General features: G+C 46.3%; 1 protein-coding gene across 1 annotated transcript in view; it reads right to left on the bottom strand.

The window, feature by feature from the left end:
• Positions 1 to 12402, bottom strand: part of MVB12B (multivesicular body subunit 12B) — a 174148-nt gene that overhangs the window by 93073 nt on the left and 68673 nt on the right. The window contains exons 5-6 of the mRNA XM_034663731.1: positions 8573 to 8669; positions 1295 to 1424 (exon numbers count right to left, since the gene is read on the bottom strand). Of these exons, the coding sequence (XP_034519622.1) occupies positions 1295 to 1424; positions 8573 to 8669 (227 nt within the window). The remainder of the gene's footprint in view (positions 1 to 1294; positions 1425 to 8572; positions 8670 to 12402) is intronic.

Here is a 12402-nt window from a genome sequence, read left to right as displayed (position 1 = left end):
CACCACCATTAGTCCATTCACTAGGGGAGAACATGCGGAAGAATGGGATCCACCCTATGGAATCAGAGCAAGGAGGTAAACGGGGAAACTAGATCCTGGCGATGCCCTCTGAGCACCTACTTCAAGCCACACCTGAAGCCATCCTGCCCGCCTGAACTCTGCTGTTATGCTAGCCAACAAATTCTTCCTTTTGCTTGAGCCAGCCTGGGTTGGGCTTCCTGTCACTCACAAACAAGAGTCCAGAGTGAAATCCTGAGATTCCCTGTACTTCGTATTTATGAAACAGCTACAAGAGCTGGGCCTGTGCCTAGTACTGAGGCTACCCGGTAAACAAGACTCAGTGGGCCTAGCCCTCAGCTGTCTTCCGCTCATCAGGGAAGATGGACATCAGACCAAAGAACTACACAAGGAATTTCCATGTAGTCATGTGATACTCGTGTTTCTTCCAACTCAGACCCTCCAGTGGCTCTCCAGCATGCTTGGGATAAAATCCAAACTGCCGCCATGCTGTACGAGGTCCTGCGAACCGCTCACCCCAAGGTCCGACTCATCCTCGCTCACCCACGTCAGCTACACTGGGCTGCTCTCTGCTCCTGAACATGCCCCATCCATTCCTACCTTTACACTTGCTCTTCTCCTGAGCCTAGAAGGCTCTGCCTTCAAGTCTCTGCATGGCTGGCTTCTTCCTGACTTACAGCTCTGCCACGTCATCACCCCCTGCCCCCATGACACCCTCGCTGAAGTAGCCTCCGTTCATTGCTGTGTTTCATTTTCGCCACTAACTGAAATGGTCTCACTCGTGTATTTCTTGTTTGTTGCTTGTCTCCCCTGTCAGAATACCAACTCCACAACAGCCGGTCTTTGCTTGCTCATTCACCACCACGTCCAAGGTCTTCGGCCCAGAGGAACAAATGGGTGCTCCTCAAACTCTAGTGGGGTGAATAAATAATGCAGGGAGTTGGGGCCGAGGGCTCAAAAAGCAGAGAACATCTGGGCTTTCAGGTATGTGGAAAGGCCCCCGAGGAGCCTGAAGGGCAAACACACAGAGAAGGACAAGGGAAGGAAAGGCCCTTAGATGGAGCAAGCGGCATGAACAAAGGCACCGAGAGGTCAAGAGCTCGGCGTCTGGACTGGCAGCAGCATTAGGAGGAAGGGCAGCGATGAGAGCTCAGGCCAGAGAGGCAGGTGGCCGAGAGCCCTGTGGGTCACACAACGTCTCAGGACTTGGCCCCCGGGAGTGACCTGAGCTCTCTTGGCAGAGAGAAGAGATGACATCCGTGTGACTAAGACTTACCCGATAAACGTGTACTGAGGAGGGGCCTGCTTGGTCCGGCCCATGATCCGAATGTCACAAACTGCAGCTTCAGTTGAATCCCGTGGGATAAATTTAATGCACAGCCTCTTTTTTCTAAAAGCCGACTCCTCTGGAGAGAAGGACAAGAAAAGGTATGAGTCTTCCGGAGATGCCGACATCTCTGTTCTGAATGCCGTGTCTCAGGTCACGTTCCCTTCCTGGCGGCAGGAGCGACTAGCCATCCAAGTAGCTGGGCTGCGCCCCTCCTGCCCTCCACAGGGTGCATAGGCTGGGACTCTGGAGTGGGCACCAGTCGCCCTGACCCACATTCGGGACCTGACCCCAGGCACCCCTGCCGGGAAGGGCTCCCAGGGGCACACACAGCTCTGCAAGGAGAAGCAGCTTGGAATAAACCCACGGGGCTGGCTTCTAAAGGCCACAACCACCATCTGCTCACTGCTCAAACCATCAGGGACATACACATGGACACCCTGAGTATTAACACTTTTTGCCACGTGGACTTTTCTTCTTTTTTATTTTTTATCATGCAAATTTTCAAACATTCCCCAAAGTGGGGAGAACAACAGAGTGAATCCACCTGGTCCCTTCATCCAGATTTAACATTGTCAGCAATGGACAAGATGCTTTCGGCTCTTTCCCCCACTCCCCGGCAGTTTTGCTGCAGGATTTAAAATGAATCCCCACACCATGTCATGTCACCCATCAATATCTCAGTCAGCATCTCTGGCAAACGATCTGTTTTAATACGACCAGCAGGCTATTATCACACTTAACAAACGAACAATGATTCCTTAGTATCACCCAGTAGATAATCTATATTCAAGTTTCCTCCATTGTCTCAAAAATACCACTTAACTATTGCTTTGCCTGGATCAAGGTCCAACCGATATCTGGATGTCTGTGCTCCGAATCTGGTCGTTAGGTCTCTTAAGTTCCTTTGACTCTGTAACAAACTTCTTCCTCCCCCCTCCCCTTGCCTTCAGGCTGCTGATAAATTGGTGAAATTGAGTCACTCTTCGGTATTTCCTGTGAACTGGCAGTTAGAGCAAAAGGCTTGATTAGATGCAGGTTAGATTACTTTTTTTTAGATAGGAACGCTTCACGGATTGGTGCATATATGTCTGATGGCATCCTGTCGTGAGGCATGGAGTCCAGCTCTATGACCCCGCATGGGTTCCGGTGCGGGGGGGTCGGCCTGGTACGTGGGTTATAAAGTCCCCAACAACTGTTCTTTGAGCAGTGTTTTCATCCCGATGACTGTTGCCTAGATCCATAATCTCATTAAAGTTTTCAAAATGGTGATTTTCTAATTCTGTGATTCCTTCTGTATTTATTCGCTGGAATTCTTCTACATAAAAAATAACTTGTCTTTTTCAACTACTTGGTCTCCCTGAAAAAGCTTTGGTACAGAAAAGGAAAGATAAATACGTGGTTCTTTGCTCTTATTTATTAAGTCTTAGAGCAATGAGCTGGTGACCCGGCAACCGCCAATGGTGACCAACCAGGTGTTTTCTGTTTGTTCATTCAGTTTTTAAATATGAATTCCAATCAACTGCAGCCACTGGATACATGAGTCAGGTGTACCTGGGTTGAAATCCCAACTCCACCATCAGCTCTATGATCTTAGGCAAGTGACTTAATTTCTCTGAGCTTGGGTTTCATTATCTGTAAAAAGGAGTTAATGAAACCCCACCCCAAAGGGACGCTGGATGGATGAAATGTGGTAACACATCATATGCTTCACGTAGCCCAGTGCTTGGCACACAGTAAATGCTCAATAAAACATAGCCACAAATGTTCTTATCCCCATTATTACCGGTAAGCCTCCAGTGCACAATTTCTGTCAGTGTTTGGCATTGACTTTCAAGAACTTTCACTTCTGGGGCAGGAAGTAAGCACACTCAAATCAGACACCAAGTGGGGAGGGAAGGACAGTCATGCCACTGGTCTTGGCTTGACCAAGGGAAGATTACTGTCAGTAGTGTTGTCTTATTGTTGACTGGGGAGAGGATGCTTTTTAAAGAGCCAGGTAGAAACACAGATACTTGGTGGGTTCTTTTCCCAGGCAAGGAAACTGAGGGCTAGATTAGATCTATGAGCTATGAGTAATAATGTCCTGAATCCAGATCCCAGACATCGTACACTATAAGACAGGATGGTATCCTGGGGGAAAACACCCGTACCTACACCGCACCTTCAAAAACTATTAGCTTTACTAAGTAACCAGTCTTATTAGCTGGTAAGATCAGAGCTGGGAAAGCGTGAGGAAGGTGAGACCTTCCCTCATATAAATAAAAATGCGGGTCTATTACTTGCTTTTGCCATGCTGCTCTTTGTTCTATTCCTCCGTCTACAGCAACTCGGGGCAAGAGATGGAGCCACTAATTACACATGCTTAAACAGGCCTAATTTTAAGTAAACATATTATACAGAGTCAATAGAAATGTGTTCAGTCATGCTAATGAACACAGAGAAAGGATACAGCACTTTACTAAAACAAACAGTCTTCCAGTTTTAAGTACTGTGTGGATAGCAACAAACTATTTTAAATTCATTACAGGAGTCTCATCTTTTTGGCTGACTTTATAAAATCAGGGCCTTAAATGCACTGAAACTGCACAGAGCTGACCACAGTTTCACCCGGTCAGCCTGGGCTTGTCCTGTCCCTTGGGGACAGGCTCCAGGAAATGACCATACAACCCAAAATGAACAGGCTGCCCTAAACCCACCCTCCTTGTGTGATAAGATGCTTGTTGGTGATGCCAGGATCTGCCCTCAGAATGTCCAGAGGCAGCAATTGTCATGGGGAAGAGGCTTGCCACCTAGGATCACTGGGGCCCCACCACAACTAAACCACAGGCCCAGGCAGGACGCAGCCCTGGGCCTCCTCACTTAACTGGTTCAACAAATTAAGAGGAAAATGCAGAATGGGGAATCCCTCGTGGCTCTAGAGTCTATCAATATAAAGACATTATAAGTCAATTAGTTGTCAAAAATGAACACCAATGCAAATTTTGAAACTAAGAAAAGCACGAGGGAGAAGTGGGAAATTAATACAAGTCTACAAGGCAATTTTAGTTCCTAGGCAGACAAGTCATATAAGAATAAGCAAAAGCAGCAAGCAAACACTTGTGAAAATGTTCAGTCTTGCTAATAAATGATGACATGAAAATTAAATAAAATTAGAATAGTAAAACTGAATAAAAATTTAAAACCTATGCTGGCAGGCCTGTGGAAAACAGGCACAAGCCTGTGTCATTAGTGGCACCGTGAACTGGTATTTCTAGAAGCTAATTTGGCAACAGAGAGTAATAAAGCTTATCTTTATGGAGCCCATCCTCTGAGCATGGCTCCCTGTATGGTAGGTGTCTCAGGTGATTCAAAAATGAATTAAACACAGATCTCACCCTCAAAGAGAAAGGTAAGTAGTGAAGATGTGCAAAAACATGTAAGCGGCTAAAATGCACGCTGAAAGCAACATTATGAGGTAGATAACTTATCCCCCCATTTTACAGATGAGGAAACTGAGGCCCGAAAAGTAAAGTCATTTGCTTGGGGCGTGAAAGCTGTAAGTGGCAAAGCCAGATGCCGTCTTAGGTGAGTCTGACTCCAGAGTCCAAGTGCTACCGGCCCCCAGGCCAAGCCACAGTGCGTCCTGACAGAGTCGAGGTGGGAAGTAAGAGACAGAATCTATTACTTCCTTTGGCTTCTGGCCACTGTAACCTGTGCTGCTTACTTCCCTTCCTCCACTGAATGTGTGCTGTGCCGGGTGTGATGAAAAGCAGCAAAGAAGGCAGACGGTCCCTGATCTCTGACTGACGGGAGAGAGCTCTGTCTGATTACGTTGTAACGCTACTCCTTCTTTGCAGGGCCAGGTCACCCACCAGACTTAGCTCCTGGAGGGAAAGGCCAGCATCACAGTCAGTCGCCTTCTCTTGCAAAGCCTGCGGTGCCTACACAAGGCATTCATCAATCAACACTGACTGTGGAGGAGAGAGCTTGCTTGAAACTGGGATCTGGGGAGCAGAGAAGGTTTCACGCAGGGGGCAGAATTAAAGCTCGCCCTTGAAAGATAGGGGGTGTGGACACTCAAGAGTTGAGAGGAAGGGCATTTTGGGGAAAAAAGTACGAAGTGAGTAAGTAGAGTCAGGAAAGGAACAAGGGTGAAGAGCACACAGTGAGTGCCTCAGTTTGGGTAAAGTATAGGGTGCTTGAAGATGAGGAAGACGTTTGTAGACAAAGGCTGGAGCAGACCGTAGCGGACCTAAGACCCAGTAGCCTCCAGTACCTGGAAACTCATCACAAGAAAATCCTTCAAAATCGATGCATACCCGAACCGGTTTATAGATTCAACACCACTCCTATCAAAATCCCAGCTCGCTTCTTTGCAGAAAACGACTAAGCCTAAGACTCATATGGAAATTCAAAGGACACAGACTCAGCCAAAATAATCTTGAAAAAGAAGAATGAGGGTGGAAGACTCGTACTTCCTGGTTTCAAAACTTGCCACAAAGCTACAGTCATAAAGACTGTGTGGTACTGGCATGAGGAAAGACATACAGATCAATGGAAGAGAACTCAGAGTCCAGAAACAAACTCACATTTATGGTCAACTGATTTTCAACAAGGATGCTGAGACAATTCCATGGGAAAGAACAGTCTTTTCAACACATGGTGCTGGAAAAACATGACATTCACATGCAAAAGAATAAAGGTGGACCCCTATCTCACACCGTACACAGAAGTTAACTCAAAATGGATCAAAGACATAAGTGTAAGAGTGAACACTATAAAACCCTCAGAAAAAAACCACAGGCATAAATCTTGGTGACCTTGAATTAAGCAATGCTTTCTTAATGACACCAAAAACATATGCTACAAAGAAAAAAAGTAAGTAAATGGAACTCCATCAAAATAAAAAGCTTGTGTATTTCAAAGGACATCAAGAAAGCGAAAAGAAAACCCACAGAAAGAAAATTTTGCGAACATATATTTGATAAAGGGCTTATATCTAGAATATGTTCAAATATTTATAACTCAATAATAAAAAAGACAACGCAATTTAAAATGCCAGAGAATCAGAATAGATATTTCTCCAGAGAAGATATACAAACGGCCAGCAAGCACACAAAACTATGCTCAACACCATTAACCATCAGGAAATGCAAATCGAAACCACGAGAGACCACGTCGTGCCCAGTAAGATGGCCTGAATAGTAAGAACAAGTGTGGGTGAGACGCGGAGACACCGGAGCCCTCACGCGCCGTCAGTGGGGATGTAAAATGGCCCTGATCCTTTGAAAACCAGTCTGGCAGAGCCTCTAGAAGTTAAATATAGAGTTACTATCTGACTCCAGCAATTCCACTCCTAGGCATGGCCCCCCAAACAATGAAAACATGTGTCCCCACAAAAACCTGTCCACGAATGTCCACAGTAGCACTTGTCATAACAGCCCAAAGTGGAAACAACCCAAATATCCGCCAACTGAATGGGTGTGGAAGTGCATAGAACGGAATATGATTTGGCAACAAAAGGGCATAAAGTACTGACACATGCTACAGCATGGACCTACCTTGAACATGTTATGCTTAGTGAAAGAAGCCAATCACAAAAGACCACATGTTGTAGGATTCCATTTCCATGAAAAGTCTGGAAGAGGCAAGTCTATATAGAAATTAGATCAGTGGTTGCTCGGGGCTGGGAAGGGGTGGTGAGGGTTGGAGAGGAATGGGGAAGTGACTGCTAATGGGTACAGGGCTTTTTTTGGGGGGGGTGATGAAATGTTCTAAAATTAATTGTGGTAATAGTCACGCAACTCTGTGAACACCCTAAAAACCACTGAATTGTTTACTTCAAATGGGCAAATTAATGGTATGTGAATTATATCTCAATAGAACCAGTTACCAATAACACCTGATGCATAAAAATGTCAAACCTATCTGTAAGAGGCACTTAAGCACATGCTGCAACAGGGTCACACCGCGGTTAACAGCAGGACTGGAGTCACACTCCCGTGTGTCCTCTCGTGACTCCCCTACTTCGAGATGTGTGACGGGGATAAATTCTTCAAACCCTTGGCAGTTACTGTGTCCCACTTTTCTCGCATGGGCTGGCTATAACAATACCCATCTCCAAAAAGGGGTCTTCTGGGGATCCAGGGACGTCAGGTACGTCAAGCACTTACCACGGGGGTGAGCGTCTGGTAAGTTACACACTACATATCAGCTAGCACGACGATTAGCTAATACACATAACAAGTAAAAGCAAAGTAAAAGCAAAATGTCCCAAAGTGAGACGACTATTAAGAATATAAAAATATACAATACAATGAACTCGACTTGTTTTGTGAAAATAATGGCTGTGGGGCATCTGTGTAGATACGCAAAGTCTGGTCTATATGAAATGCCAGCAAGAAAACAGCGAAACATTATGGGTCCAGAATGGGGCTAACTATGAAAAGATAAAATATGAGTGACAAAGCGTGAGATACAGGATTTCGTAAGTGAACCATGTGTAATAAAGAATGGATTCTATGTATTTGTGTTTCATTTACTGCTTCACTGCTGGAGACTTCCTAAAGTTGGTGACAGTAATTAAAAATTAAACAAGTGAAGTTAAATCAGAATGAGGTGGCTCAAATATCCGGAGGTTTCCCAGCATTACTGAATAACCGACAGGCATGACAAGGGCCTCAAAGCCCTCCAGGATCCTGAAGCAGCTTCGGGTTGTCAGTGATTCGCCTCTGCTTGCTGTGGTTTGGGGGTCAGAGTATTCACTCAGATTCCATCCTGCGTCCTCTAGCGCACGGTCTTCCTGGTTCTGGCTTTTCTCGTGTGCTCCAAGAGCCAAAGATAAGGACATTCTTGAACTTCTACTCCTTGAGCGTCTTTGATTTTTTTTTTTTTTCCTTTTGCTTCTGGGTCTTGTGTCAAGCTTGGCTTCCACGACACCAGAGGATGGACTAAGTAGGGACTATAACCAGTTTCACCGTTCTGTTCCTGAGCAAGCCGCTTCAGCAGGGAGCCCATTCTAAGAGAAAAGGACATTCTGCTCATTTACATGCTGCTACCCAGAACACCACGAACTCCTCGGAGAACCAAGTCAGACATGCGTCAAAAGCAGCAGGGTTTATTCGCGGGCATGCAGCAAGGCCTCCTAAAATGTTCCAAAAGAAAAATGCACATACAAAACATCTAAAAATATACCTGGAGGAAGAAAAGCCCCATTGTGATGAGTGGTACTAAAGGGAGACTCACGTGTGTCCACCGTCTCCTGAATTGGGATGAAGCCTACAGGCAGAGTGTCCTTGATGTCAATGAGCTTCATATCCACTAACACGTTCCCTAAATGACTCTTGGGAAGAAAGAAAAGAGATACAGACTATTAATCTGAAGACCCCTGTGGTGGGTTTGCCATTTTGGCTTCGAGATGCATATTCAACACAATGACTCATGCAGCTTTACGACAGCAGGTTAATTAGAGTAGGTGCCACTTAATGCTCCCCAGCGGCTACGCGGGGACTCAGGTGCCCCCGGGAAGGAGCTTCATCTGCGGCACCTCAAAGCCACTCAGTCAGACACGGCTTTGGTTAGCTAGACAGCAACCCAGGAGACACTCGAGACATCACCCAGCAGAGGGCAGCTGTGCATGCAGGTCCTGGGACCAGGCTGCCACTCAGCCTGGAGCAAGGGCTCTCGGGGGGCCGGCAGGTTTTAGAAAGAGCACATTCCTGGGGCAGTCACTGCAGCAGGAGAGAGCTGCGCCGAAGCCTACCGGAGAACCGGGCACACTCCTCAGTGATTGCCAGTCTGTGTACTGACACACATGGCAGTTGCTGGCTACGTTCTGTAAAACCCCGGGAAGCATAAACTAATACAGAATGAAGAGCGCTGCTGCCTCAATATTACACATCTACTTAAATGACATGCACAAGGGCCTCTTAAAGTTTCTATTTAGTGGTAGCATGGGGGTCCGCAGCGCACAGTTTCTGTAACCAGTACAAAAACATCTTCTGAAGACAGCACACACCATTCTGTGATTGCAGGAGAGCACTGTCTGCAAACACGCCCACATCTCTGGCTGAACGGCTTGCTCCGTGCCGACAGTAGCTCGGAGAGCCAATCAGGGAATCCTCACCATCTGAGCTCCGCGCTACCGTCTCCCTTGGCCGCTCTCTATTTCCCTTCCTACCATTTTATAATGGCACCGTTGTGAGGTTCTTTCTTCCATGTCTGTCTCACCACGAGAGATCAAGGGCCGCGAGGACCAAAACTGTCTGCTACTACTATACATCCAAGCTTGGCATGCTTCTTGGCACATAGTAGGTGCTCAATTATTATCTACTGACTGACGTAATGTTTTGGGGTACATATTCCACTGGGTGGGCCAGAGTCAGAAATCAAATTGGATTTGCTTAGGTGACAAATCTAAACTGTATCAATAAAAACAAAAGTAGACTGAATAAATACATTAGAAACCAAAAGCGCACAAACGAAATAAATTCTTCAAACTTCACTACGAAGGTCAATGTGTCAAGTGTCAACTGTGAGCAGGGCTTTCGTGGCCCTGTTGTCACAAAATCACTTCTTTCTCTCACAACTACCACGTTTGATGACTATTTTCTATTATTACATTTCAGGTAGCTGGGTCCCGGGGAAACAATGCACAGAGCCGCACAGCACGTGGAAAGTGGAACCTTACCAATGCAGAATAAATCTCTGACCGTGTAGAAAAGGTTTGAACCGTTAACCTAACTCGAAAACATCAGCTGCTTTCAGAATTGCCTGATCTAATCTATCATAATTTTTTTTTCCTGGCAGTTGCTTTTCTGTGTCATCACTGCTTTCTGCATTGAGAAATTAACAACTGGGTATGTTTTCCTGCCCCGTAGATGGATGGGCATTCATCAATATCCTTCTCAAATGTCTTCTACTTGACAAGTTGGGTTTTACACAAGTCAACTGCAAACCACTTAGCGACCTCACCCTCCACACTCTACAAATGTCCCTGATCATAAAACCAGAACATCAGTGGTGTGGCCATTAAAAAAATAAATAAATAAAAGCATCAGGAACCCTCCCATGCATACAAAACGGGAGGCTGCACTGTCAAAGCTTCCCGCAGCCCAAGTGTGGTCCCTCCGCGCACAGGGCTGCTGCTATACTGGGTTTAATACAGTAGGTCTGCGACACCATTAATTTTGCTTGTTCCTCTCCCCTCCCCCATCCCGTGCTCTCTTTCATTTCCTCCTCATAAATATGAAGAACGTATTCCCAATCCTTGTTGAGCAAATGATTCATGCCAAAAGCCCAATATGCACTGACTCAGGGTATTTATACTGTCTCTGGTAGCCAGTATTTGCTAGTATACTGTAATTATTTTTGACAACCTTGCATTTAAGGTAGCCACAGATAACCAACTTAATATTCAAATGTTCATAAATCCTTCTGTTTAATATCCTCCCTACCTAATCTATGTACATTATTATTACAGGTAATGCAGAAAGTACAGGGCATGAAAAGTGCAATTAATCTCGATCCTTCCCCAGGAAGCAATGTCACTCCAAAGCCAGGTTTCTGTATTAATAGCATTATTGGGGGAAAGGAATTTAGGTTCCAAAGGAGGGTCCCAAAACTCCTACACTGGGAGTCTCGAGCTGCCTAATTAAGAATCTGTCCAGTCTTGAGATCCCACATCCCTCCTCTACCATTGTAAAAATAGACGCCACGCAATGTCCTGGTTGTGACAGCAGGGCCAGGATAGACCGGCTGTAGTGGATTAAAATACACCCCATTCCTACTGTGCTCCTGGGCTGGCAAGTGCGTCCCCGCCACCCCCCTGACTGGATCCCTTTGGATCTCACCGAAGGACTCAGTTGTTCTTCTGAAAACAAAATGCACCGATTTCCCACCCTCCTTCGGAGGGGAGGCAGAGACTTCTCCCACCGTCCTCACCCTCTTCCCCCAGCCCTTCCTCACACCCTGCCCCACCACACACGGCCTGCACGAGGTAAGGCTTACAAAGCGAGAACACAATAATACCTCTTTCATGTTCAACAAATGTCGATGAACTCCATACATTTTCTATAATACATATACGCAGGATACCCCAAATTAACAAGTACTGGTGATTTCTCTCTGTCATTTTTAGACTTGTCACTGTCCCCAACTCCAAGGGATCCAGAACTCTTTTGGCCTAGACTATCAATACCCCACAGCCTTCAGGGGAAATGCAAAAAAAACCCCAAAACAAAACAAAACAAAAAAAACACCCAAAAACAAAAAACAAAAAAACAACCAGAAATCAAAAACAGTCAAAGCAATCGTGGCTGTCCTCTGAGGCCACCGTTGGGAACTGGAGCTTCAGTCAGGAAAGGTGGGGGCTGAGCGGAGATCAGTAATGAACACCGTGAGACCACTGGGCACGGTGAGTTGTTCAAATCTTCGGGGGTTCGTCCTTGCTGCCCTGAGAGGCAGTGAATGCACTGACCTGCGCAAAGTGGCAGCCAGCAGACAGAACAGAGGTGACAAAAGCTAAAAATATTAACAGTTTCAAAACCAGGTTTAGGTCAACCCCAGGGACAAAGGGGCGTGAGAGTACACTGCGTGTGGACACGGATGCAGGGGTGGAGGAATGGAGCAATGCGGGGGGGAGCTACCCCTAACTGCTCGAGCCCACAGCCGGAAAGGCAACCAACCCAGCCTCCAGACTGCTCCTCAATGTCTCCTCAGGCTGCACGATGAGCCCCAGGGACCTGCTCAGACTCATTATAGGCTCAGCTGCCACCTTCCCGCCTGTAGGAGAAGGATTTCTAGTGTTTAGCGCCGGGACTGTCCCTGCCCCATTAGAAACTCTGTACTTTACAGCAAGCATATATTACTCTCATAATTAGGGGGAAAAATTAAAGCAATGACTTCTCCCCCAGTCCTGAATACATTAGGAATAATTTTCCTAACAAAGACTTATCAATAAACGACAGGAACGGCTGGTGGAAGAGAGTGCAAGCCAGAGGACCACGTGACTGTCTACATCCAGACAACACTGAAGGGACACACAAGGACCCTGGGACAGGACCATGACTGTGTCG

Source organism: Ailuropoda melanoleuca, chromosome 7, assembly GCF_002007445.2.
Source record: "Ailuropoda melanoleuca isolate Jingjing chromosome 7, ASM200744v2, whole genome shotgun sequence".
In the NCBI taxonomy this organism is placed as follows: domain Eukaryota; kingdom Metazoa; phylum Chordata; class Mammalia; order Carnivora; family Ursidae; genus Ailuropoda; species Ailuropoda melanoleuca.
This window is presented reverse-complemented; position numbering and strand designations above follow the sequence as displayed.